Genomic DNA, 25,328 nt, shown 5'->3' on the forward strand with positions numbered 1-25,328 from the left:
TTTTTCTCCCTCTTGCCTTCAGTCTCTGAACACTTTATTAAGGCATCATGCTATAAATCAGTTCACAGAGTGGTTTGGGTTGGAAGGGACCTTGAAGATATTTAGTTCCAACCTCCCTCTCATGGACAGGGACACCTCCCACTAGTCCAGGTTGCTCAAGGCCTCATCCAGCTTGGCTTTGAACACCTCCAGGAAGGGGGCATCCACAACTTCCCTGGGCAACCTGTTCCAGTGTCTCACCACCTACACATAGAAATACCCCACAGGAATAAGCTTACAGCATTAGTGACCTGCCTTTGGGACACAGTCTGGTATCCTCATGCTCTCTCTCACTTACTTGAGAGAAAGAAATGTGACAGATAGAGAACAGCTGAACACAGGATTAGAGGAGGATGCCTCAGTCATCAAGTCTACCCTTCCCCACCCCTGCTTCCAGCAGCTACATCACTGAAGCCTTCAAAATTCTTTTAAGAGACAGTTTTATGAAGTAAGATTTATTTTTCCACCCTTTCTCCTGCTGTCCCTAGTGAAAGGTTAACCCAGCAGTTACCAGTTGAGCATTTAGGAAAGCCTGGTTTCAATGCACTGCTCCACACCACATCTTCCACACCACTCTGAACTGTTACAGCCCTAGCACCTCTACAGAGCAAGGGCCTTAGTACCGCCTACTTCACCAAGGTGTTGCAAGTGTCAGATATATTTAAGAGCATGAAGCATTCAGATACTATGGAAACCAGGGCAAGAGAAAACCCAAAAATAGATGAAAGACACAAGCTGTTGAAAAGTCTGGAAAAGTCTTGCTGAGGAAGGCTGTGCTTGCTGCATCTGATGCCAGAGCGGGATCCATTTAGAGCTCAAGCAGAAAATATCCTCTCCACTCTTTCCACAGCTTGTCATTTTTCTCTGTCATGGGGTAAGGAAGAGTCTTTCCCCTTCTCAGGCCTTTTATTTCCCCTCTATTTAACAGGTCTCCTAATGAGTAGTTCCTTTGAATGATTCACATTCTAGCTTGCCCTTCCCAGGCCACAATTCACAGTTTCACAGTATCACCAAGGTTGGAAGAGACCTCACAGCTCATCAAGTCCAACCCTTTAGCACAGAGCTCAGGGCCAGACCATGGCACCAAGTGCCACGTCCAGTCCTGCCTTGAACAGCTCCAGGGACGGCGACTCCACCACCTCCCCGGGCAGCCCATTCCAGTGTCCAATGACTCTCTCAGTGAAGAACTTTCTCCTCACCTCCAGCCTAAATCTCCCCTGGCACAGCCTGAGGCTGTGTCCTCTCGTTCTGGTGCTGGCCACCTGAGAGAAGAGAGCAACCTCCTCCTGGCCACAACCTCCCCTCAGGTAGTTGTAGACAGCAATAAGGTCTCCCCTGAGCCTCCTCTTCTCCAGGCTAATTCGTGATTGCTTCTGCAGAGCAGGATTATTGGGAAGCCATCAGGAGGATAAACGCTGCAGAGCATTCTCCTCCTGAAAGGGAAATCCATCAGCAGCCTACAAAGAAGGGTGCCTCAAACAGAGTCAAGATGCCACCCTGTGAAACACCCAAGGTATTTATAATGCACAGGGCAACCTCCTTTTTACAATGCAAACACATTTATTTTTGCATACTCACCCTCTACAGACAAGGCAGTTGCTAAGGTACAATAATCCCTTTCTTCACTTGAAAAAAAAACAACCCCAAACTAAAGTAGTCACCCAAAATACACCCAAGAGCCCTCACCAACACAAAGTACTTGCAACAGCCAGAATGGCATGTGGAAGAAACACAGAATGCCAACAGGAGTTACACAAACCACCTTACTCAACAGTCAGCCAAGTGGAAGACAGTGATGGATGTAGAACAGTTGAAGCACTCCACAAGGTTGACTGAAGCCATTCAACCCTGGAAAACCAGGTTGGGCTCATGTCCCTCACCACTCTGAGCCCAGAGGTGCTGAAGTCTCACTTCACAGCACTGGCTCTGGTTTTAGGTGCTCATTATAACCTACTTCCTGAAAATAGAGGCTGTGGCCTTTGCAGCATGGCCACCAGCTCTGTGAGGAAACCCCAGCAAGGGGAGGAGAAGGCTCCTCATAAGAACCCTTGGCTTTAGAGTTGTAGTGCCCTTCAAGGTGAGGGAACAGATTGAAGGTGTCCAAGGCTCTTCAGCTTATAATTTCTTGACTGCAGCATCAATCTCAGGAATGATCTCCTTCAGCTGGCTCCACTGCTCAGCAGACAGGGCAATCCCTAGAAACAGCAGGAGGGCTTTCAGAGGAGACAAGGGGTAAACATCAAGCAGCACATCAGATTTGCCCCTTCAGACTAGCTGCAGAGAAATCCAGAATCTCGGGCAGAAACACAGAACAGAAGCAGCCTTCTAACCATGGCAGCTGAGCCAGCACTTCAGCATCCCTATCAAGCACTCAGTGCTATCACAGAAACACCAAATGAGAGCATAAACTCAAACTGCCTCTCAAGAGTCCCACAGCCCCTCATAGCCCACTCCCTGCTGTACACTCCCACTCACACCAGTTGGGGAGAAGCTCTAGGAGAGCCTTACTCCACCCAGCAGGTAGGACACCATCCTTTCAACTGCCCCAAGGAAACAATGCCACCTCTAGCTAAGAGAAGTACTGCTGAAATCCCTAGAGTGGCTTTAAACACTAGAGAAGAACTGGCCAGCAAAGACAAGACCTTGAGGTCCTGTCCTCCCTTACAAAACAAACAGCAGTAGTGGAATTAGCTGTGTGGGTTCCAGCCAGATATTTTCCACTTGTTCCTTTTGGCCTTGTTAAGAATCACATTAAAGAACTAGGGCCTAAAGATGATTAAATTCTCCAGATAAAGATCAGAGAGGCAGAGAACTCTTGAGAAAAATAGCACAGGAGGTATTTAAATGAAAAAAAAAATATATATACTCTTCTTCATGATGTCAGCTTTAACTGATAGACCTCATGAGCATGCTTTTGCCAGCCTGGAAAGAGTCCACGATGCTCCCTTTCCTCTCTGCCTCTAGTGGCACAGAAGAGCTCGAGGGCTTTGCTTCCCAATTTCATTACAGGGCACAGGGTTCCCTCTAAGTGAGTAATTCTATACTTGCAAATTCCCAGCTGGAAAATAATTTCTGGAAGGAAAATCATGCTTAGTGGTAACAAAACAAACAGAGCTGGATCAAATTTGTCTGGCCAGCTACCAAAGAGCAAAAGGTTGCTCAAAAGAAGCCCACTTTAACTGAGTCTTTGCAGGGTACAAGAGTCCAGGGCCTGTGATATAAAAGGCAAGCAGGCAAGTCACTGCCAAAATTGCAAAGCAAGAGTTGAGTTGTTGATTCATTTGTTGAGTGTTGATTCATTTGTTGGATAAAAATGTGTCTGCCTTTCTCCAGCTGCCTTTGCTTGCATTACCTACTCAGGTGGTGCTGCTGTGCCACTGTATCACATTACCTTGCCAAAAGACTAGGGAACACTTCACAGAATCAACCGGGTTGGAAGAGAGCTCCAAACTCATCCAGTCCAACCTAGCACCCAGCCCTGGCCAATCAACCAGACCATGGCACTAAGTGCCCCAGCCAGTCATTTCTTGAACACCTCCAAGGACTGCAACTCCACCACCTCCCTGGGCAGCCCATTCCAAGGCCAATCACTCTCTCTGCAAAGAGCTTCCTCCTAATACTCAGCCTAGACCTCCCCCAGCACAGCTTGAGACTGTCCCCTTGTTCTGTTGCTGGCTGCCTGGCAGCAGAGCCCAACCCCACCTGGCTACAACCTCCCTTCATGTAATTGTAGACAGCAATGAGGTCTCCTCTCCCCTCAGCCTCCTCTTCCTCACACTAACCATCCCAAGCTCCCTCAGTCACTCCTCATAAGATTTATTCTCCAGGCCCTTCCCCAGCTTCATTGCTCTCCTCTGGACCTGCTCCAGCACCTCCACATCTCTCTTGTATGGCAGTGCCCAAAACTGAACTCAAGGTGTGGCCTCACCACAGCCAAGTACCAGGGGGACAACCACCTCCCTGCTCCTGCTGGCCACAGCATCTTCAATACTGTGAGCAGCATTAAAAGCAGGCAGAGCAGGGAAGCCATCCCCCATTTCTCACCAAGGCAGGCAGGCACCAGGAGGCAGAGCACAGAGCACTGCTGCCTGCCTGGCCAAGGCCATCTCTGTTCTGCCTGAGCAAGGAGGACTGCTGGAGGACTGCTCTGTGTTGGAAGAGGACTGTGGTGGGTTAAGGAGCTTCCCCCCGGCCAAGTACCAGGGGGACAACCACCTCCCTGCTCCTGCTGGCCACAGCATCTTCAATACTGTGAGCAGCATTAAAAGCAGGCAGAGCAGGGAAGTCTCAGCTTGAGGCTATTCCCCCTTATTCTGTCGCCAGCCACCTGTGAGAAGAGCCCAGCAGCAGCCTCCCCACAAACTTCCTTTCAGGTGGTTGTAGACAGCAGTGAGCTGAACAGGACTGTACCTTTCCTCCCTGGTTTCTTGTCACCATCCTTGTCAGTGTAGAACTCCCTGATGTCCACGAGGACCTTCCCCTTGAAGCAGGACACTCTGACGTAACGCATCTTCCCAATCTGCGGGGACACAGAGCATTAAAGCCAGCCTTGCAACAAGCTGCTGCTCAGCCCACAGGGCCTGTTGGCTCACTCAGTGTGCCACAGGGCCAGGGAAGGACGAGCAGGCACTCCTGGGAGCCAGCTCAGCTCTGACACTGCTTGCCTGCAGCTAGAGGAGAGCTCTCTGCGAGAGAAGAGCGATCCCTAGAGTGGCTCCTTGCCTCCCATACCTGGAACATGCCCTCCTCTTCACTGCCTTGTCCTGGAGGGTTTTCTGCCTCTTTTGAAGGTTTAGCCTCTGCTCTCTGCTTTTTCTCTGACTTTGAAGAGGTTTCTTTCTTTCTTTTCTAGAGAGAGAGGTCAGCAGCGTGAGCAGCCTGCTGCAAGGAGCCGCAGCCCTGCTCCTGGGCCACACCTGCGCCTCCAACACACACCAGCTTCAGGGTCCAGTGCTGGGCACACTGCAACTGCTAGGAGCAGGGCAAAGAGCCGTCGGACCCCTGCCCAAGTACCCCTCAATAAGGGCAGGCACAGCACCTGCCCTCGGGACCGAGGTCCCACCGAGAAACTCTACCGGTGACTCTCCCTTCTCCTCGGGGTGGCAGTACCTTGCTGCCGCCCTCCTCCTCCTCCTCATCCAGGACGCTCTCTGAGCTGCTGGCCTCTGTCAAGTCCTTAGCCTTAAGCATCCTACGGCAAGAGCGGCGAGTCAGTGCCGACCAGCCCAGGGGCGGAGAGAGAACAAGGGAGCCGCCGGGAACGAGCAACCGAGCGCCGCAGGTAGCGCAGCCGGCACCGGACAGGCACTACCGTGCGCGGCCCCGGCGCGGCCTTTATGGAGAGCAAAGCCCCGCCCCCCCCACCGCGCCAGCCAATCCCCGCGCTCCCCGCGCTTCCCGCGCACTCCCCGCTCGGCCAATCGCCGCGGCGCTGCGGTGCTGCCGCGCGCCCCGCCCTGCCGTGCCCAGCGCCCCCTGCCGGCGACCCGCGCTCGGCGCAGGCTGAGGAGCGCAGGGGGCGCGGAGCTGCCTCTTACCCTGCTGGTGTTGAGGGTGGACGGAGACAGGGATGGAGCTTTGGAATCTGCCTCTAGCCAGCGGACACCACATCTCCCTGAAGCTGGGCTTGTGCCACTGTGCAGGGCCATGTCTGAGCTGCCCTCACCCTGGCAGGCAGTGATTTTTCCAGTGCCAAACGTGCCAGGTGCTTTTCTGCATGGCAGGGATCTTAGAGTCATAGAATGCATCCGAGCCAGGAGCAGCTGTGGAGCTGTTGGAGGGTGGCAGAGCCCTGCAGAGGGACCTGGCCAGGCTGGATGGGTGGGCAGAGGCCAAGGGGATGAGATTGAACAAGGCCAAGGGCAGGTTCTGCACTTTGGCCACAACAACCCCAAGCAGCACTGCAGGCTGGGGCCAGAGTGGCTGAGAGCAGGCAGGCAGAGAGGGAGCTGGGGGTGGTGGGAGAGAGGAGCTGCAGAGGAGGCAGCAGTGCCCAGGTGGGCAGCAGAGCCAATGGCAGCCTGGGCTGGCTCAGGAGCAGTGTGGGCAGCAGGACAAGGGAGGTTCTTGTGCCCCTGTGCTCAGCACTGCTCAGGCCACCCCTGCAGTGCTGTGTCCAGTTGTGGGCTGCTGAATTGCAGAGAGATGTTGAGGTGCTGGAAGGTGTTTGGAGAAGGGCAGCAAGGCTGGGGAGGGGCCTGGAGCAGAGCCCTGTGAGGAGAGGCTGAGGGAGCTGGGGGGGTGCAGCCTGCAGCAGAGGAGGCTCAGGGCAGAGCTCATTGCTCATTGGGTTGGGCTCTGATGCCAGGCAGCCAGGGACAGAAGAAAGGGAAACAGCCTGAAGCTGTACTAGGGCAGGTTCAGGCTGGATGTTAGGAGGAAGTTGCTGGCAGAGAGAGTGATTGGCATTGGAATGGGCTGCCCAGGGAGGTGGTGGAGTGGCTGTGGCTGGAGGTGTTGAAGCCAAGCCTGGCTGGGGCACTTAGTGCCATGGTCTGGTGCTTGGCCAGGGCTGGGTGCTAGGTTGTGCTGGCTGAGCTTGGAGCTCTCTTCCAACCTGGCTGATTCTGTGTTCCTATGGATGTCATCCTAAAAGGGGATCTTACACACCTGCCCCGCAGTGAGCAGAGACATCTCCAACCAGAGCAGATTGCTCAGGGCTGCATCAAGCTGGACCTTGAATGTCTCCAGGGGTAGGGCATGCACACTTGATCCCAATCCAGCCAGGAGCCCAGAGGCCTCAGCAGCCCCAGGCAGGTACCAGGACATGTTCCAGCTGCCTTGGCACCAGCCTGCTCTGAACTGGGCTCACCTGCCCTGTCCCAGGATCATGAGGGAGCAGCAGGGACACAGCAGACACCCCCAGGACCGGATGGATTCACCATGGGAAGGCCTGGCCACCCTCAGCAGCCTGCAGAGAGCCCAACACCCTGCCCAGGCTTGGCTGGGCTCACACAGACCTTTGTACCTCTTCACCATACATGGGACAGTAGCTGCTGGTGCTTGAGGGAAAAGCCTTACCAAGGAAAGCTTCTTAGCTACCTGCTACGATGAGGAGGCAGAATGAATGCAGGAGCTCAGCCCTTCCCCTTCTGTAGTGTTGGCTTCCCACTCCACAGCTATGGCTGCTGCGGTCTGTAAGGCTTGAACTGACTCACGTTCACACAATCCCAGCATGGTGGCAGCTGGAAGGGACCTCTGGGAACCATCTAGTCCAAGCTCCCTGCTAAAGCAGTGTCACCCACAACAGCTTGCCCAGGATCACAGTGGCCAGGTGGGTTTGGAATCTCTCTAGAGAAGGAGACTCTACAGCCTCTCTGAGCAGCTTGCTCCAGGCCTCCAGCACATCCACAGGATAACAACTTTTCCTCATGCTTAGGTGGAACTGTGTCCCAGTTTGTGCCCATTGCTTCCTCTCCTGCTGCTGGATACCACTGACAAAGCTCTGGACCCCATCCTCTTGACCCTGACCCTTTACCTCTTGCTGAGCATTAAGAAGATTCCCTCTCAGGCTGCTTTTCTCCAGGCTCAACAGCCCAAGGGCTCTTTCCTCCTTACAGAGATGCTCCTCAGCATCTTTTCAGCCTCCACTGGACTATCTCCAGTAGTTCCCTGACTGTCTTGAACAGGAGAGTCCAGAACTGGACCCAGGAGTCCAAAAGTGGTCTCCCTAGGGCAGAGTAGAGAGGCAGGAGAACCTCCCTTGATTCTTCTTCATGCACCCCAGGATACCATTTGCCTTCTTGGCCACAAGAGCACATTGCTGGCTCATGCTCAGGGAACATCTAACTTGAATAAATAGTTTATAAGTGGTCCAAAAGCAATTAGGTAATGGCAGAGGGACAACCATTTACCAGTAGCATGCTCTGTTTGCTGGCTTCTCAGGCAGCAGTTTTTCACAGTATTGAAGCAGTCTTGGCATGGTAACTTCAACTGCTTCAAAGCAGCATGGACACTTCACCCACCTCAAGGTGAAAGAATCTTCTTCAAGGTCTGTAAATGGCTTTTCTCATCCTGTCTGACTTCTGACTATATAAAGGGATGATGTAAGCCCTTGAACATAAGCACCTCCTGTTTGCAAGGTCTATTCCTTCAAATAATGCCAGGAGATGCCATTTTTTCCCTTCTATTCTCTGTCTATTCCTTCAAATAATGCCAGGAGATGCCAATTTTCCCCTTCTATTCTCTATTCCTTCAAATAATGCCAGGAGATGCCAATTTCCCCCTTCTATTCTGTCTCTTCCTTCAAATAATGCCAGGAGATGCCAATTTCCCCCTTCTAGTCTCCCTATTCCTTCAAAAAATGCCAGGAGATGCCAATTTTCCCCTTCCATTCTCTCAATTCCTTCAAAAAATGCCAGGAGATGCCAAATTTTCCCCTTCTATTCTGTCTATTCCTTCAAATAATGCCAGGAGATGCCAATTTTTCCCCTTCTATTCTGTCTATTCCTTCAAATAATGCCAGGAGATGCCAATTTTCCCCTTCTATTCTCTGCCTATTCCTTCAAATAATGCCAGGAGATTCCAGGGTTGGTTTTTTTGAGCTTCAAGCAGCAAATAGTTCCCCAACAAATCTGTTCATCAAACCTCCTCCCACTTGGTTTATTTTACTAAGGGAAAAAGGGACAACCAAAGAAGGAAATTTAAAGTGTGTTATACTTAAATATCATTAATGGTCCAAAAAAAAAACCAACCCATCAACTGCATTGAATTTTCTCTTAGCTTTTAAACATTCATCCTCAATACACATTTGTTCTTTAGGACACACAAGAGATAAATAATTGAGTTAACATTGCAAGATAAATCAACTCTTTGTAGTGTTTGTTTGGGTTTTGGTTTTTTCTTCTTCCTGAGCTGCAAAATATTCCAGATAATAACCTTGAAGTGTTGCTATCCACTAAAGTAGAAATGGAAACAAAAACAGATCAAGCAAGTGCTTGAGTTACCCCCAGAGGTCACATTTACTGAGACACACACAGAAAGAAGCATCTCAGCCGTTCCAGACTGGTTAAATTGAGACTGAATGGCTCTTAAAAAGGTAAAATCCAGGTGCAGGAGAAGCTTGGTGTTCTGGCTTGTGCTTTGAACAGCATGAAACCACAGGATTTAAACCAAAACCACCCCAAACCCAAGCCCCACAGAGGTGCCTGTGGTTTTAAACAGCTGAATAGATTGTGGTGACAGAGAAGTGAGCTACCCAAGTTCCCTTCTGGCTTCAGGGTCTCTCCTCTTAGCACTGAGTAGAAGAGTTCACATTGCACAGGATTTCAGAACAAGGAACCACCCTCTCTTCTTTGGGAGATCAGCTACAACAGTCCAACCTGCTCACATACAGTCCCCATTAGCTCCTCTCCGGGGGGGAGTGGACAGAATGAACAGCTTCAGTGCTCAAACCCTGTTGCAGCCCAGCTTTTGGTGAGCTGCAGACAGCACCAGGACAGGAGGTAAAGGCAGAAAGACAGCAAAGAAAACTGGTTTAGGGCTAGAAGCATCAACTGTTAGCCACTTGTGTAAGTGGAAATATGCTTTCCATGCTGCTTTCTTCCAGACCAGGCAAACCCCTGATAAAAAGAGTGGGTAAAAACAGAGGCAACAAAAAAATGGGGGGGAAAAAATCAGCTACACAGAGCTCTTCTGCAGTGTTGGGAGAACTTTTATTTTACCAGAACAGCAGCTGGAGTTGTGCCTTTGCATGGTGTGTTGGTGACAGAATGATCAGACACGGGGCAGGAGGGATCAGCACCGGTTTGGTTCCTTTCAAAACCTATCAGGAGAGCAGAGTCCTTTCACAAGCTTCTCTGTCAGCTTCCCAAAGGAAAGAGCAATGTGGGAACTAAGTTTAATCCCAGGATGGGCAGTGTTCCAGCTATGAGCAAGGTGGAATTTGACTATCTCATATTTGAGTATATAATGTTTCAGGGCACATGCACTTTGACCAAAAGCAGAAACTCTTATCTGTAGTAAAGACTACTTCCTATGGCAGCCAGCTGGAGATACACAAAATGCATCCAATCACATTATAGGACCAACTTATCCTGCTGTGGGAGACAGCCAGGTCCTATCCCAACTGCCCTTCAAGTTCCTGAACTTTCCTCTTTTACTTCTACCCACCTTTCCTTGAAGGTTGGCCTCGATGATCTTGGGAGGTCTTTTCCAACCAAAAGAATTCTCTGATTCTTTCAGAGAGCTGCCACTGGCTTTTGACACTGCATCAGGAGTGTTAGCAGCTTCTTGGTGAGGAGCTTTAGTGTTTGCTTTAATGCTGTCACCTTGACAGGGACATTGCTGCAACTGCTTTAGTGGAAGGCTCTGACTGTGAGATTCTCTGCTGGAAGATGAGAGGTTGACAGTCTCTACCACAAAAGAAATGTTCTGGGCCTGTTCTGTTCTCTCTTGCCCATGTTGCCATTTTGACATGCACCAAGCCAGCTGTGGCAGGACTGTTAATAATTCTGAGTGGGTTCCTTTTATTTTTCACAATGAAGGTTCATTAAGCCTGGTTAATTAGAAGGAAGACTGCCTCTCCAACACTGAAAATGTTCCAGAAGCCTCCAGCTGCATCATGCTACTTTCAGAACCTACAGAGGAGTTCTTCCTGTACCATGGATACTCTGAACCTACCCAGTCTAGAGCAAGCAGCTTCCCACAGCACAGCACAGGCAGTCTCTAAGGGCAGAACAGAGAAGCCAGTGGAAAACAGTCAAAGCTCATCTTCCCCAGCAAGGCCTGAAGTCATAATAAATTCATTTGGCAGAGGAGTGTCACAAACACTTCATGCATGCAGAGAGACATTAAGTAAGCAGTCAAAAGCTGAAAAGAAAATAAGTCCACCCCCGAAATTGGCAAGTTTTGCTGTAGGGATGGCTCCTGTGGAGTGCTTGGTACCCTGCCACCTGCTGCTATCACCCTCAGCTACTGACATCAGCACAGGCTCCTGGAAAAGACCCTGGAAGCAGCAAGTTGCTACACATTTCAAGTAGCAGAAAGCTAAATAGGGGGTAAAAAGTACTCCAAGAAGGAGACTATGGTGAAACAGAGGATGGGCAGAAATCAGTGCTTGGTGCCCATCCAAAGGATAAGGACAGTGACTGGCCACAACAGCTCCTTTCTAACAGCAGCTGTAGTGCAGGCAAGGATGCACTGCTTGACTCTTCCTTGCATACAGGGGAAAACAAGCCCAAGAGCACACACCTTCACTCGAGCCCAGGAGAGCTTTTCAGCCTGTGTGAAAGCTCCTATTTTAAACACAAGTAGTCAGTCAAAAACAAAAGTAGTCACCATGGCTTGTGAAGAGCCCTCATGTGCACAGAACGAGTGACAGGAAGGACTCAAACACTGCTGAGTGGCAGCACAGTAGTAGACAAGCAGGACACCTTCTGGATCTGCAGCTAGCCTAGGAGTTGTATTTTCCAGGAGAGCTTCAAGACAGACAAAGTGCAACACTGCCCAGAAAGGGCACTGAGTTCTCAGCAGAAAGCAGCAAGAAGTATCCTGCTCACCTTGGATGCTGGAATTCAGGACAAGCTTAAGCATAAGATGGTGACAAAGCCTGACCAACTGGCCTGGTCACCTGGCCCTCCTGATCTTTGCACAGCCCTGGGCAGCTCTTTTGGGTAGCTCCACAGCTGTCTCCATCCAGAAGCATCAGCAAAATAAAACTAAGGCTTGCTCAAGGATGAAAGTAACAGAGAGAGTTGGCTCCAAGACACAGGCTCTGTTTTGGACAGCCAGGTTTAAAAGGACATTCATACAACTTCCTATGTTGTGTGTGCATTGTTTTGATTTTAATGGCTAAGTGACCTCCCTCCCTCCCTCCATACAGCACACAAACAGGACAGCAACAAGCACTTGGGGTGGGAATTTGCTCATACATGCAGGCCAGGAACAGCTTCCAGAGAGAGTTGAAAAAGATGAAATGCAACCCTGAGACACAGGTGAACGTGGCAGAGCATCCCAAAATCCAGAACCCATTTGGAAGTGAAAACTGAGGAATGAAGACTGAAGGGATTAGACCAAAGCCCAGCAGAAGCCAGGTTGCTTTTGCTGTTAATTACAACCAGCTCATTTAGATACCAGGAGCAGCACAGAATCCAATCCTGCAGCAGCTGGGACTGCAGAACTCCCCTTAGAAACCAAGCAGGAGTTTAGCAGAGAGTGGTGGCAGCTCTGAACTGTTCAAGGACCATGAACTTGAAAAGAAACCAAGCACACAGCAAAATCCATCCTCCAACAGAGATTAGGAGAGAACCTGGCCTGCTTAGAACACTTAACACAAGCTTTAAGAACCTTTCCTCATGCTGCCAGTATCAGACAAGGTGGTTTACAGTGCACCTCCTAAAAGGCAATGACTTATTGCACAAAACAAAAAGCAGGAAGATGCCTGCTGCAGACACTGCCTGCTCAGCCTCCCTTCCTAGAGCCAGGCAGTGAGCTTCAGGAAGAGCTGCCAGAAGAAAACATGCTAATAGTATTCTCTTTAATTTCCATGTGCATTTCCCCCCCTCCCTCACCTCCAAGTCTGTGTTTGCTGGGCAGAGGCAAGTTGTCACTCTGGAGTTTCAGTTTCTAAGTTGGCTCTATGGCACACATGTCCACCAAGGTGCTGGGTTTGGTTTAATGCTCAAAGACGCTGCTCAGAATCAACCCTGCAGTGTTTTAACCTGCAGGAACTACTGAAGTCTCTGAGCCTCTCCCTTGCCAGAAAGCAAACAAAAACAGAAATGGTGCACATCAGGGGAAGAAGGTGAAGAAAAGCACTTTAAAGGTGCACTGGAGTTAAAATTTCCTCTTCTTTCTGCCTTTCTCTTCTCTGCAGAGTAGCAAAGAGGAGACAGAGGAGAAACAAGAGGATCCAGCGGAAGGCAGAAGGTTCTTGATGGGCTCACCGATGGCTCAAAGCTGCTTGGGTGCACAGGTGATGGCTCAGTGCTTCACTGCTGTTTGGTTTTAAGGGATAACCTCTGGATCATCTTGTAAAGGAGACCAAAGTGCTGGAAACAAAGACAATGAACCTGTATGAATCCTGATACAGTGATTGTGTTTTACACAGAGAGAAAACTTACTAAAAGGCTTACAACAACACTCATGTGCACAGGCAATGCCTTAGCACAGCATCAACTAGGCTGGAAGAGATCTCCAAGCTCAGCCAGTCCAACCTAGCACCCAGCCCTGGCCAATCAACCAGACCATGGCACTAAGTGCCCCAGCCAGTCAGTTCTTGAACACCTCCAGGGACTGCAACTCCACCACCTCCCTGGGCAGCCCATTCCAATGCCAATCACTCTCTCTGTGAAGAACTTGTCTGGATTCATCCACTGGCACTCCCAACCTGAAGCCAGAGTGGGTGAGGGACATGGGATGACGACAAGGAAGTGAAGGCTTACAGAAGTGTTTTTCAGGCCTTGAAAGGGCAAACACTGGTTCAAGATTTCAAAGAGAAGTTATCAATGGTGCCAGGTCCAGATGGAGAGCTGTAACCAGTGGAGTCCCCCAGGGATCAGTGCTGGGTTTGATGCTGTTCAACATCCTCATCAATGACACTGATGAGGAGACAGGCAGACAGACAGACAAGACAGACAGAGTCTGCTCAGCAAGTCTGCTGCTGACACCAAACTGAGAGGCTTGGCTGAGACAGCTGAGGGCTGTGAGGCCATCCAGAGAGACTTGGACAGACAGAGCTGGGCACAGAGGAACCAAATGAGGTTCAACAAGGCCAAGTGCAGTCCTGCAGCTGGGGAGGAAGAATAAACTGCAGCAGTCCAGGCTGGGAGGTGACTGCTGGAGAGCAGCCCTGTGGAGAGGGACCTGGGAGTGCTGGTGGAGAACATCCATGGCACAGCAATGAGCTCTGGTGGCCAAGAGGCCAATGGGATTCTGGGGGGCATTAAGCAGAGTGTGTCCAGCAGAGCCAGGGAGGTTCTCCTGCCCCTCTACTCTGCCCTGATGAGATCTCATCTTGAATACTGTGTTTAGTTTGGGACTCCCCAGTTAAAGAGGGACAGGGATCTGCTGGAGAAGGTCCAGTGGAGAGCTATGAGGATGATGAGGGGACTGCAGCACTGCCTGAGGAGGAGAGGCTGAGGGCCCTGCGGCTACTTAGTCTGGAGAAGAGAAGCCTGAGAGGGGATTTAATCAATGCTTATCAATAGCTGAGGGCTGGGGGTCAGGAGGAGGGCACAGGCTCTGCTCACTGCTCCCTGGCACAGGACAAGCAGCAATGGATGGAAGCTGCAGCACAGGAGGTTCCAGCTCAGCACAAGGGGGAAACGTTTTGACTGTGAGGGTCCCAGAGCCTGGCACAGGCTGCCCAGAGAGGCTGTGGAGTCTCCTTGTGTGGAGCCTTTCCAGGCCTGTCTGGATGTGTTCCTGTGTGACCCGAGCTAGATTGCATGGTGCTGCTCCGGCAGGGAGGTTGGATTCAATGATCAATTTGGGTCCCTTCCAACCCCTGACATCCTCTGCTCCTGTGATTTGACTTTTTTTTATGCAATTCCATTCCTTCTGAAGGGGAGGGGAAGGCTTCAGCCTTTGATACCTGCCTGATATTGGTCACTACAGAAATGCTGCTGCCAGCAGCTTCAGCAACCTAAAAGTGAATCTGGCAAACAGATTCCCAGCAGTTCCCAATCCTTTAGCTGGATCTTCTCTTTCACCATTAGAAACTCACTTAAATCCTCTTTTGATTCTGCTTTGATTAATTGTGTTTTGATTCAGTAACAGCTGCTTCAGATAGTTGACAGACACAACAAGATCCAGGCTTCAAATGATTTGTAACAGCCAACATAATAGAGGGAGCTGACAAATCCAAGTCTCTGCTTTCCCTCCCATTTCTGTTGTTACATTGGATTTTTAAATGCTTGTGTTTCCCTCCCCACACAAAAATAACAAACACAAACAACATGGAGAGAACAAAACTCACATTGACCTGAAAATGCTTTCATTTCATTCATGTTCTTCAGAGAACCCAGCCAGAATCAGAGGCTTGTGGCTTTGTGAACACTTAAAAACCCTAAATGAAAGCTGGCTCCTAAGGCAGAGAGCATCACATTTACAGGTCTGTGGACACCACTATCTATGGTTTCACTGAAACCAAAACAATCCCCTGAAGATGCACTTCTAAGCTGCATCCCAAGTTCAGACACTGGAAGGATTTCCTAACACTCCTAACTCAACTAAAATCTGCTCTAATAAAGCAGCTTGTACTATCTTGACAGCTCTGACTGAAGTTGTTACACAGCCAAAGCAGCTTAACAAGTGAGCTGTGCAAGGCCTAGACCAGGAAAAGTTGCTCTGCAAGAGATTAGCAGGAGATTGTCTTCAGCACAGCCAACTGAGATACTAAAGAACATCCACACTGAACAGTCAGCCAGTTTGGATCAGTGCTTTTAGAGTGGGGTGGCATTGCTGATGCAGCTTTGCTGCTGGGACTGCATCAGTACCACAGGTGATGTATGGGGAAAACAACACATCTGCCTCCTGCTTCTCCTCTCTTACCTGCACTGCAACATAGGCAACACCAAGGTAGGCTGCAATGCAGACAGCCAAAAGGAGGTCAAAGATTGCTGGCTTGACCCTGCAATTAAAGAAGAAGAGGTGGAATTGCCACAGCAGGTACTGTCAGGGAGTGAGACAACAGCCCAATGGCTCAAGGGAATTCCATACCTGTATGCATTCATCACCTGCTTCAGCTGGTCATAGAAAACAAACTCAGGGTCCCTGGGAAAAGAAGAAGTTGTTCAGGTTCTATTACACTTCTGGACCTTGCAGTGAGGACAGCTTAGATCTCTGTTCCCAGGGAATGCATCCAAGCAAAAACAACTAAGTGTGAGCAATCTGATACCAGTTCTGAACTGATTTTCCTTGGTAAGTCTTTTCCTAAGGATACAACTCACTTGCTGTTGAGCTGTCTCAGAAGAGGCATATGGAAGGCACCTCACCAGGTTCATTAAAGTGCTTCAAACCCAAGCAGGTTAGACAGGGTGGAAGCTGCCCTTCTACAATGAATGAAAGCCTCCTAGGGGACTTTGGTTTTCTGAATTTAGAGGAAGCAGCATGCAAGAGTTGGAAGGGTGAAACTCAAACAGTGGGAAAACAAGTTCTTCAGACAGAGGGAGCTGCTGGGACTTGTCACTGTGCTGTAAGGATCAATAAATTGCTTTCTGGGAAGAGCAGAGAACATAAACCAAACCAGGAGACAAGAAAAGAACAATCACTTCCAAGAAGCTAGAGAAGCTGCAGCTCAGAGAGAGAATCCAGTGGAAGGGGAAGCCATTTGACATGCCCTGGCTGGTTCTCTCCTCTCTGTTCTTACCTTTTGTCTGCCTTTACATGATGCTGTTTGACATCCTTCAGGTACCGACCCATGCAGTACTCCAGGGTGTTGAGGAAGGTGCTGTCCTTATCGATCAGCTGAGCAGCCCTGGGCTGACTGCTCAGCCAGTCCATTACTGATTCTAGTTGCTCCTGTTGGATCTGCTGCAGAAAAGCACCACCAAAGGAAAGGACTCAGCCACACATATGCTAAGACCAGACCTCTCTCCCAGACTCTTCATTCCTTCTTCCCACAAGTTACCAAAAGGCACTGTGCTCACCATCTGATCTGTGAAGATCTGCAGGTCTGCAGGTGCTCCCTGCAAGCAGAAAACACCAACCCAGGCTATTGTTGAGAGCAAACTTGGTTGGGCAAGGACAAACGTGGCCAGCACTGCAGGATGGGCAGCTCTTACCTTTTCTGTTAGGTTGTAGATGACCCTTGTCAAAGCCTCAGCAATGATCCTGGTATTCCTGGTTAGTGCCTTAGTGTCTATTCGTGCCCTGAAGCAGAAGAGCAGATTGAGGACTCGGCACCGGGATCAGCCTCCTCTAGACACCAATCCTGTTCCACAGCACCAAGCTTGCATCCAGAGCCCACCTCCCTTTGGCTTTCCTTCCCACCCATCCTCTGACCATCAGACCTGCAGTTGTGAGGCCAATTTGTGTTTATGGGCTGGTGTGCTAGTTTGAAGCAGGGTAGAATGTTTTGGTGAAAAGAACTAGCTCATAGGCTGTGAATGGATAACAGTGGTGATGTCTGCTTCCCTCAGAGTCTTGCTGGAGAAGAAAGCAAAGCATTAGATAACACTCTTGCTATTTTCTCACTCTCTGGCTGGGCTTTGACTGAGCTGCATCTCCCTAACCTCACCTTCCACTTACCTTTGCTTCTTAGCCTCTTGGCTGAACCTCTATTCTTCCTTAGGACTGGGGTAAGGTTGAGAGGGGCAGGGGGAAGGTTGAGAGCCCCTCCTGGGGACTCTGGGAGGGGAGTTGTGTTTCTGTATTACTTTTACCTTGTCTATTTCTGTCTATAACTGTATATACTGTAAATATCTGCTTGTATATTGTGCTAGCTGTAAATAAATAGCTTCATTTATATTCCCAGAGCCGACTGAGTCTAGTTGGGTATTTCTAAAGTGGGGGGGGGTGGGCAGGGAACACCCAAACCATCACAGCTGGATTTCAGCTGCAGCCCCCCCGATGGCCTCTGACCTCCTGTCCATGATGCTGTTGCGCAGGCTGTCGCGGTGGCTCTCCAGGTGGGAGATGGTGAAGGCTGGCAGGCGCCGGATGGCAAACCGCTCGTGCTCCCAGGCCAGCATGTCCTCAGCCAAGTTTATCTTCTTGTGCACCATGGAAAACTTCACCTCTGGGAACTGGCTGGCAATAACCTGAAGGGAAGGATAAGCAATCCAGGTTGCTACCCTGCCCACTGCGCCGCCCAATCCACCTAGACCCAGTGTTCAGGTGTGCTCCAGAGGTAAATGCATTTCTAACTGTGAGGTGCAGCTAAAAAGCTGCTTTCATGTCCCTGAAGGGCAGCTCTGGCAGTGAGCCACAAAGAAGTGCAGTGGAAAATGCAGCAGATGTAGTCTGCTTAGAATCAGAGAATCAACCAGGTTGAGTCCAAGCTCATCCAGTCCAACCTAGCACTCAGCCCTAGCCAATCACCAGACCATGGCACTAAGTGCCCCAGGCAGGCTTTGCTTCAACACCTCCAGGGATGGCCACTCCACCACCTCCCTGGGCAGCCCACTCCAATGCCAATCACTCTCTCTGGCAAGAACTTCCTCCCAATACCAAGCCTACACCTCCCCCAGCACAACTTGAGACTGTGTCCCCTTGTCCTGGGAGAAGAGATCAACTGCACTCCAGATCAAGTGCCCATGCACAACACGTGGGATATTTCAGTGGCACATCCTTTCTCCACCTCTTCCTTCCTTCCTCTTGGAGAGCTGCAGCTCCCCTTAGATAGTCCCAAGTTCCCATCTACCCAAAATGTTTTACATTACCATCTCCAGCTCTCTCAGAAATGCATGCTGCAAGGTGCCCTCCTTGGGAGGCTTGGAGACGTGGAGGTGAAGGCTGTTGCCCCGGCCCAGAGTATCAAGGCAGAGAACAAATGCTACATTGTCCTGCAGCAGGCTGGAATCTGGAACAGAAACCCAAACCTCTATGGCTGTGCTTTGTACTGCCATTCCCAGCACAAACAAGCAAGGCCCACACAGGAGGGCTGCATACTGAACATGCTAACCAACAGGGCTGCATTAACAGAGGCCTTGCTACAGAACATAGAATGGGCTGGGACCTCCAAAGGTCATCTAAGTCACTGGATCACAGGATATTAGGGGTTGGAAGGAACCCAAGGAAATCAGCAAGTCCACCCCCACCCTGCCAGAAAAGGACCACACAATCTAGCACAGATCACAGAGGAATGCATCCAGACAGGCCTTGAAAGTCCCCAAAGAAGACTCCACAACCTCTCTGGGGTTCAACCCTCTCTGCAGTCAGCAGGGACATCCTCAGCTAGATCAGGATGCTCAGAGCCCTGTCAAGCCTCACCTTGAATACCTCCAGGGATGGGTCCTCAACCACCTCCCTCTGTAACCTGTTCCAGTGCTCCACTACCCTTATAGTAAAGAACTTGTTCCTAACATCCACTCCAAATCTGCTCTTCTCAAGTTGGAAGCCACTGCCCCTTGTCCTGTCACCACAGGCCTTTGTAAAGTCTCTCTCCATCCTCCTTGTAGCCCTCTTTCAAGTACTGGAAGTCAGCTGTTCAGTCTCCCTGGAGCCTCCATGCTAGAATGCCAAGCTCATACTCACCAGTGTGGTCCAAATTGTCTTCCAGCCACCGTTTGGTTCCTTGATAATTAAACTTGCCACCTCCAGATGCAAAGAAAAGCAAGTTATACCTGTGCATCAGAGAAGATGAAGGTGTTAGCATGCTGCTACCCAGCTCCTTTAACTCCCCTGTGGTGAGAGGACAACAGCTAGCACCTGACACTCAGGCAAACCATCCAGTAACAAATGCTTCCTATGTGGCACATAACAGTGGGGTAGGGTCAAAGTGGGGAGCTCCCAGTGCTTGAGGATTGAATCTGCATCCCACATCATTCCTTCCACTTGTCCTCAGGCTTGAGCAGAGCTACAGCAAAGCAATCAAAGCAAGAAGCTGGGCCACTGAGAGCAGCTGTACTTGGCAGGAAGAAAAGCAACCCAGAGGGGTTAAAGGAGTGCTTGTAACACTCTTGAGGTGTGGAGCAAAAGGCCTTCTTATCTGAGCTCAGCCACACACACACACTGGGCCATGAAGAGGGAGGTTTCTTACCCAGCATGGGTACGTCTGTAGGTGTAGAGCCGAGAGAAGAGCCTGGCCAGTTCCAGCAGCACTGAGATACCACTGCCATTGGAGTCAGCACCATGGGACAGCCACTGTGGGGTGAAGTGGGACAGGGACAAGGTGACCACCCTACATCTATTCTCCTGTACCAGAAAAGCCTTTGAGAGAGCATACAGAATCACAAAATCATAGCACCAACCAGGTTGGAAGAGACCTCCAAGCTCATCCAGTCCAACCTACCATCAGCCCTACCCAACCAACTAGACCACGGCACTGAGTGCTTCATCCAGTCTTTGCTTGAACACAATGTTCTGCTTGCAGCTGCTCCCCAGTTTTAAGGCCATGAAGATACACAGGGGCAGAGGCCACATAGGAAAACCCAAAAAGCCAACCAGACAGAAAAACAGGAACAAAAAATACTCACTGGAGCCACTCCAAAAGAATCATAGTGGGCAACGATCACAACAGTGGGCAGGTCTTCTCCACCAAGCCCTGTCAGCCTTCCCTGCAGAGGACAGAGATCACTGCCACTCAGCATCACCTCCTGTGTGCCTGTGCAAAGCCAGCCTGACATCTACACACCTCCTGAGTCTGGGGTGGCCTCAGGTCTGAGAGCTTTAGGAACCTACCTGCCTGAGACTCCCTTGACTTCCCCCATCAGTCCCAATGCCTGACAAAGTGCCAGCAAAAGAAGGCATCCCAGCAATGCTGCCAGTTTGAGTGCCTATAGAACTCACCTCCACACTGGGTATGAGCCAGTCATTGATAGCTTTGCTTTGAGCCCCACTGGTCACCATCTGGAAGCCATTGGCAGTTGCTGTGTGCAGCAGAACTGGAAGAAAATCAAATCAGTAAGTGGACCTGGGGAAGATTCAAGCCTTTATTTCCCTTGCTGAGTGAGCTTTGGAGAGAGCAGCTTTAAACCATTTCTGTCTTCTCACTTGTCCCTTGTATTTACTCAGGGACATGGAATCCTGGTGACACTACACTCCCACTCAGTCCTGAAATCTCACTATTCTGAGCTGGCTACACCAAAAGCCTTCCTGCAGCAGTCCTAAAGTTAATCCTGAGTAGCAGATCAGTAAAACAGTGAAGATCCTAAGGAGGAGAGACCAACTCCCACCTCACTCCAACCTCCTTTCATGTAGTCTTAGAGAGCAGTGAGGTCTCCCCTCAGCCTCCTTTTCTCTAGATTAAAAACCCCTGGTTCCCTCAGCTGCTCCTCCCCAGCCCTGTTCTCCAGACCCTTCCCCAGCTTGCTGGCCTTTCTTTGGACCTGCTCCAGCCCCTCAGTGTGCTTCTTGCAGTGAGGAGCCCCAAACTGAACCCAGTATTCAAGGTGCAGCCTCACCAGTGCCAAGTACAGAGCGACAATCACTGCCCTCCTCCTGCTGACCACACCACTGCCAATACAGCTCATGGTGGACACGACAGCAGACTGCTCCTAAGGGTGGGCTCAGGCCTTTCTTCCTCTAACCTTTTCCCCCCACACATCAGAACTGACCTTCTGCAGCCGAGGCAGAGCCCTGGGAGGCGGAAGCAGCTCGCGTTTGCTCGTAGATGGACAGCAGCTCTTCGTCTTCCACCGCGAAGTAGACAGGCACAATGGTCTCCATGGCCAGCATTTCTGGCTCTATCTCCATGAATTGCTGAGGATTTGAAGGAGACACAAAAACCATCATGAGGGCAGAAAAACAAACCCTGACAACCAAAGTAGAGAGAAAAAGCTGAAGTGCTGAAAGATCTGTTTGTGCGCTACAGCAGCTTTCAGTCCCGCGGCAACAACCCAAGCCCTTAGAATCACAGAATCAAGCAGGTTGGAAGAGAGCTCCAAGCTCATCCAGTCCAACCTATCCCCCAGCCCTATCCAGTCAACTCCACCATGGCACTAAGTGCCTCATCCAGGCTTTTCTTGAACACCTCCAGGGACGGTGACTCCACCATCTCCCTGGGCAGCCCATTCCAATGCCAATCACTCTCTCTGGGAAGAACTTCCTCCTGACATCCAGCCTAGACCTACCCCAGCACAACCTGAGGCTGTGTCCCCTTGTTCTATTGCTGGTTGCCTGGGAGAAGAGACCAACCCCCACCTGGCAACAATGTCCCTTTATGTAGTTGTGGACAGCAAAGAGGTCACTCCTGAGCCTCCTCTTCTCCAGGCTAAACAACCCCAGCTCCCTCAGCCTCCCCTCATTGGCTTTGTGTTCCAGCCCTCACACCAGCTTTGTCACCCTTCTCTGAGCTTCCAGCACCTCAACATCTCTCTTGAATTGAGGGGCCCAGAACTGGACACAGTACTCAAGGTGAGGACTGACCAGTGCTGAGTACAGGGGAAGAAGAACCTCCCTTGTCCTGCTGGCCACACTGTTCCTGATGCAGGCCAGGATGCCATTGGCTCTCTTGGCCACCTGGGCACACTGCTGGCTCATCTTCAGCCTACTATCCACCAATACCCCCAGCTCCCTTTCCTCCTGGCTGCTTTTCAACCACTCAGTCCCCAGCCTGTAGCTTCCTTCCTCCTCTCAAATGCATCTCCCGTCACGCGAGAAAGGGAATTGCTTTGGGTTTGGATGTTTTTACCCTTACAACATCCTGTGGGACAGAAGAGATGGATTGTGGCAAGATGATCACCACAGCCCCAGCTGACTGGCGGAGAGCCTTCTGGTACTGCTCATAGGAGAAGTCCACCAGGCGCATCATGACGCAGCGGCGGCTCAGGACGTCCGCTTCGACGGTGCGGGCTTCGGTGTTCAGCACCGCGCTCCTGGTGCCTGTCAGCAGAGGAGAGCAAGAGCTCAGTGGCCTTCCAGTGTCTGAAAGGGGCTACAGGAAGGCTAGAGAGGGACTACTGACAAGGTGTTGTAATGAGAGGATGAGAGGTGATGGGTTTAAAATGGCAGAGGGGAGATTGAAACTAGACTTTAGGAAAGGGTTCTTTAGAGTGAGGGTGGGGAGACACTGGCACAGGTTGGGGGTGGGGAGACACTGGCACAGGTTGGGGGTGGGGAGACACTGGCACAGGTTGGGGGTGGGGAGACACTGGCACAGGTTGGGGGTGGGGAGACACTGGCACAGGTTGCCCAGGGAGGTGGTGGAGCACAGAAGCACCCAATGGGATCAAAGATCCCATTGGGTGCTTCTGTGCTCCGCCACCTCCCTGGAGGTGTTCATAGCCAGGTTGGATGAGGCCTTGAGCAACCTGTTCTAGTGGGAGGTGTCCCTGCCTATGGCTGAGCTCTGAGGTCCCTTCCAACCTAAACCACTCTATGAATCTATGATTTCATCACATCCCCTTTGTTTTGAGCCCAGCTCCTTCTCACACAATAGTCTGGGTGCCAGTCTGATGCAAGCAGGACTACATAAAGCTAAATTAATCTCTGCCCTCTGGTCCCAGAAGGAACAGATGTTGAGATGCACAGAACCACCCTGCAAGAGGTCACCCCACGTCCATCTAACAGGCTGCTTCCACCTCCTCCTCTTAGTTGCAGTAAATCATAGAACCAAGCAGGTTGGCAGAGAGCTCCAAGCTCCTCCAGCCCAACCTAGCACCCAGCCCTGCCCAACCAGACCATGGCACTAAGTGCCCCAGCCAGGCTTGGCTTCAACACCTCCAGCCACAGAGACTCCACCACCTCCCTGGGCAGCCCATTCCAGTGCCAATCACTCTGACAACAACTTCCTAACAACATCCAGCCTCAACCTGCCCTGCCACAGCTTCAGCCTGGGTCCCCTTCTTCTGTTGCTGTCTGCCTGGCAGCAGAGCCCAACCCCACCTGGCTACAGCCTCCCTGCAGGCAGCTGCAGGCAGCAATCAGCTCTGCCCTGAGCCTCCTCTGCTGCAGGCTGCACTCCCCCAGCTCCCTCAGCCTCTCCTCACAGGGCTGTGCTCCAGGCCCCTCCTCAGCCTTGCTGCCCTTCTCTCAACACCTTCCAGCACCTCAACATCTCTCTGCAATTCAGGAGCCCAGAACTGGACACAGCACTCCAAGGGTGGCCTGGGCAGTGCTGAGCACAGGGGCAGAAGAACCTCCCTTGTCCTGCTGCCCACACTGCTCCTGAGCCAGCCCAGGATGCCATTGGCTCTCACCTCTCCACCACTCCCCAAGTAATGATGTGTAAGCACAGCCAAGTGTGCATCCAGAGCTCTGCTCCCAACACAACCCTCTGCCACCTCTGCAGAGTTGGCCCAACAACGTTTGCTGAGAGCAGGGCAAGACATGTTCAGTCTCTGCAGTTTCTCATTCATTTCCAAACTAAAGAACTTTTTGTTCTAACGGAATTAGAGGAAGTTTGTCCCTAAGCTGCTCTCTAACTGACGTTGATTCTTCTCACCCCTGCAAGAAAAGGCTTGCAGCAATCACCATCTGGTCTTTTTGGAAGAGCAGGAGTCAGTCCTGGGCAGACTACATGCTTGGACCTGGGATCAAATACCTACAGAACCCTCTGAGTCCAGGGGGTGGAGGCTGAGGGTGACAACCCTTCGGAAATGCAAAGAGCAGGTTGCATTTCTGACTCAAAGAAAGGTGTTGCACAATCACCAGCAACAGAACAAAGGAACTGGAGGTCAACTGTAAGACAAAGAGAGAGCCACGGAGCTCTCCAACCAGAAGGCACTGGAGCAATGACACTGCTAATTGAGGCTGGAGAAGAGCAAAGAATCAACCTGTCGAGAGCGCAGCCAAAGGAAAGAGAACAAAACTCAGCTCAGTACCAAGTCCACCACCGTGCAATAGAGCTTCAGGTGAACTATCCGGAACGCAGCCGAGTTCAGCTCACATCCATGAGCCTGTAAGGACACAGAAGGGTCCCTGCCCACTTCCAGACCACCGTGTGGGAGCTCTGGACACGCTCCTGCTCCCCCTGCGACCGCACAACAGAACTCAGCCACATGGGGTCCCCTCGCACCCTCCCTGGGCCCGAACTCAGACCCGGCTGCGGCCTCCCAGGGCTCTCCGAGCCCTCCTGCACCCTGCCCTGGGCTGGGTCGCCCTCCCCAGCCACCTGCAGCCTCCCCGGGGTCACGGCTCTTCCCAGTGCCCTACCGGCCCTACAGGGAGCCGCTGCCGGGGTTCGCCCTCCCGGAGGCCGGTGGCCGAGCCGAGCCCGGCCGCTCCGGGCGGTCTCTCACCGTAGGGCTGCCCGCCCAGCTCGTACTGCTGCATGCGGTAGACCGTGAACTCGTGGGCGGCCTCGGCGGCCGGCGGCGGGCCCAGGAGCAGGAGCACAGCGGGCACGAACAGCAGGAAGCTGAGCGGCAGGCATGAGGCCTTCAGCACCGACTCCAGCACCTCGCCCGCCTCCTCCAGCATCGCCGCGGCCCCGGCCCCGACCCCGCCGCTGCGGCCTGCTCCGCCGGCACGCACGGCACGCACGGCACGCAGCGCACGCGCGGCACGCACCGGCACGCGCGCCCCGCGGGCTGCCGGGAGCTGTAGTTTGCCTGCCGCAGCTCTAATTGCCTTGCCCCTTCCCCTGCCTGGCCAGCAGAGGGCGCCGGCAGCTCTAATTGCCTTGCCCCTTCCCCTGCCTGGCCCGCAGGGGGCGCTGGCAGCTCTAACTGCATTGCCCCTTCCCCTGCCTGGCCAGCAGAGGGCGCCGGCAGCTCTAACTGCATTGCCCCTTCCCCTGCCTGGCC

General features: G+C 51.6%; 2 protein-coding genes across 4 annotated transcripts; both read right to left on the reverse strand.

Moving 5' to 3' along the window:
- Positions 1–1,579: 1,579 nt before the first annotated feature.
- On the reverse strand, positions 1,580–5,349 carry LOC135192161 (activated RNA polymerase II transcriptional coactivator p15-like). Its single transcript, XM_064175084.1, has 4 exons — positions 5,149–5,349; positions 4,771–4,887; positions 4,450–4,558; positions 1,580–2,234 (listed from the first exon to the last, which is right to left on the reverse strand). Exons 1-4 carry the CDS (start codon positions 5,227–5,229, stop codon positions 2,155–2,157), a joined length of 387 nt encoding a protein of 128 aa, XP_064031154.1. The 5' UTR covers positions 5,230–5,349; the 3' UTR covers positions 1,580–2,154.
- A 3,262-nt stretch (positions 5,350–8,611) lies between these two features.
- On the reverse strand, positions 8,612–25,041 carry NCLN (nicalin). Of its 3 annotated transcripts, none has more exons than XM_064174934.1 (15): positions 24,822–25,041; positions 22,280–22,464; positions 21,198–21,342; positions 20,431–20,525; positions 20,118–20,198; positions 19,682–19,785; positions 19,177–19,265; positions 18,363–18,502; positions 17,563–17,741; positions 16,764–16,851; positions 16,629–16,667; positions 16,349–16,512; positions 15,700–15,753; positions 15,532–15,610; positions 8,612–13,028 (listed from the first exon to the last, which is right to left on the reverse strand). In XM_064174934.1, exons 1-15 carry the CDS (start codon positions 25,000–25,002, stop codon positions 12,969–12,971), a joined length of 1,683 nt encoding a protein of 560 aa, XP_064031004.1. In that variant the 5' UTR covers positions 25,003–25,041; the 3' UTR covers positions 8,612–12,968. The 3 variants fall into 3 exon arrangements, with proteins under 3 accessions (XP_064031004.1, XP_064031003.1, XP_064031002.1); XM_064174933.1 differs by having other exon boundaries at positions 16,349–16,509; positions 22,274–22,464; XM_064174932.1 differs by having other exon boundaries at positions 22,274–22,464.
- Between the last annotated feature and the right edge of the window lie 287 nt (positions 25,042–25,328).

The sequence above is a fragment of the Pogoniulus pusillus genome, chromosome 41 (assembly GCF_015220805.1).
Source record: "Pogoniulus pusillus isolate bPogPus1 chromosome 41, bPogPus1.pri, whole genome shotgun sequence".
Taxonomy (NCBI): Eukaryota; Metazoa; Chordata; class Aves; order Piciformes; family Lybiidae; genus Pogoniulus; species Pogoniulus pusillus.

Excerpts from the sequence above, each read along its gene's own strand:
- LOC135192161 (XM_064175084.1), bottom strand. The coding sequence starts at position 5,229 with ATGCTTAAGGCTAAGGACTTGACAGAGGCCAGCAGCTCAGAGAGCGTC. Across the intron at positions 4,888-5,148 it reads AGGAGGAGGGCGGCAGCAAG|AAAAGAAAGAAAGAAACCTC; the intron begins GTACTGCCACCC and ends CTCTCTCTCTAG. Across the intron at positions 4,559-4,770 it reads AAGAGGAGGGCATGTTCCAG|ATTGGGAAGATGCGTTACGT; the intron begins GTATGGGAGGCA and ends GTGTCCCCGCAG.
- NCLN (XM_064174932.1), bottom strand. The coding sequence starts at position 25,002 with ATGCTGGAGGAGGCGGGCGAGGTGCTGGAGTCGGTGCTGAAGGCCTCA. Across the intron at positions 19,266-19,681 it reads TACAGACGTACCCATGCTGG|GTATAACTTGCTTTTCTTTG; the intron begins GTAAGAAACCTC and ends TCTGATGCACAG. Across the intron at positions 15,611-15,699 it reads CAGGTGATGAATGCATACAG|GGTCAAGCCAGCAATCTTTG; the intron begins GTATGGAATTCC and ends CTTTAATTGCAG.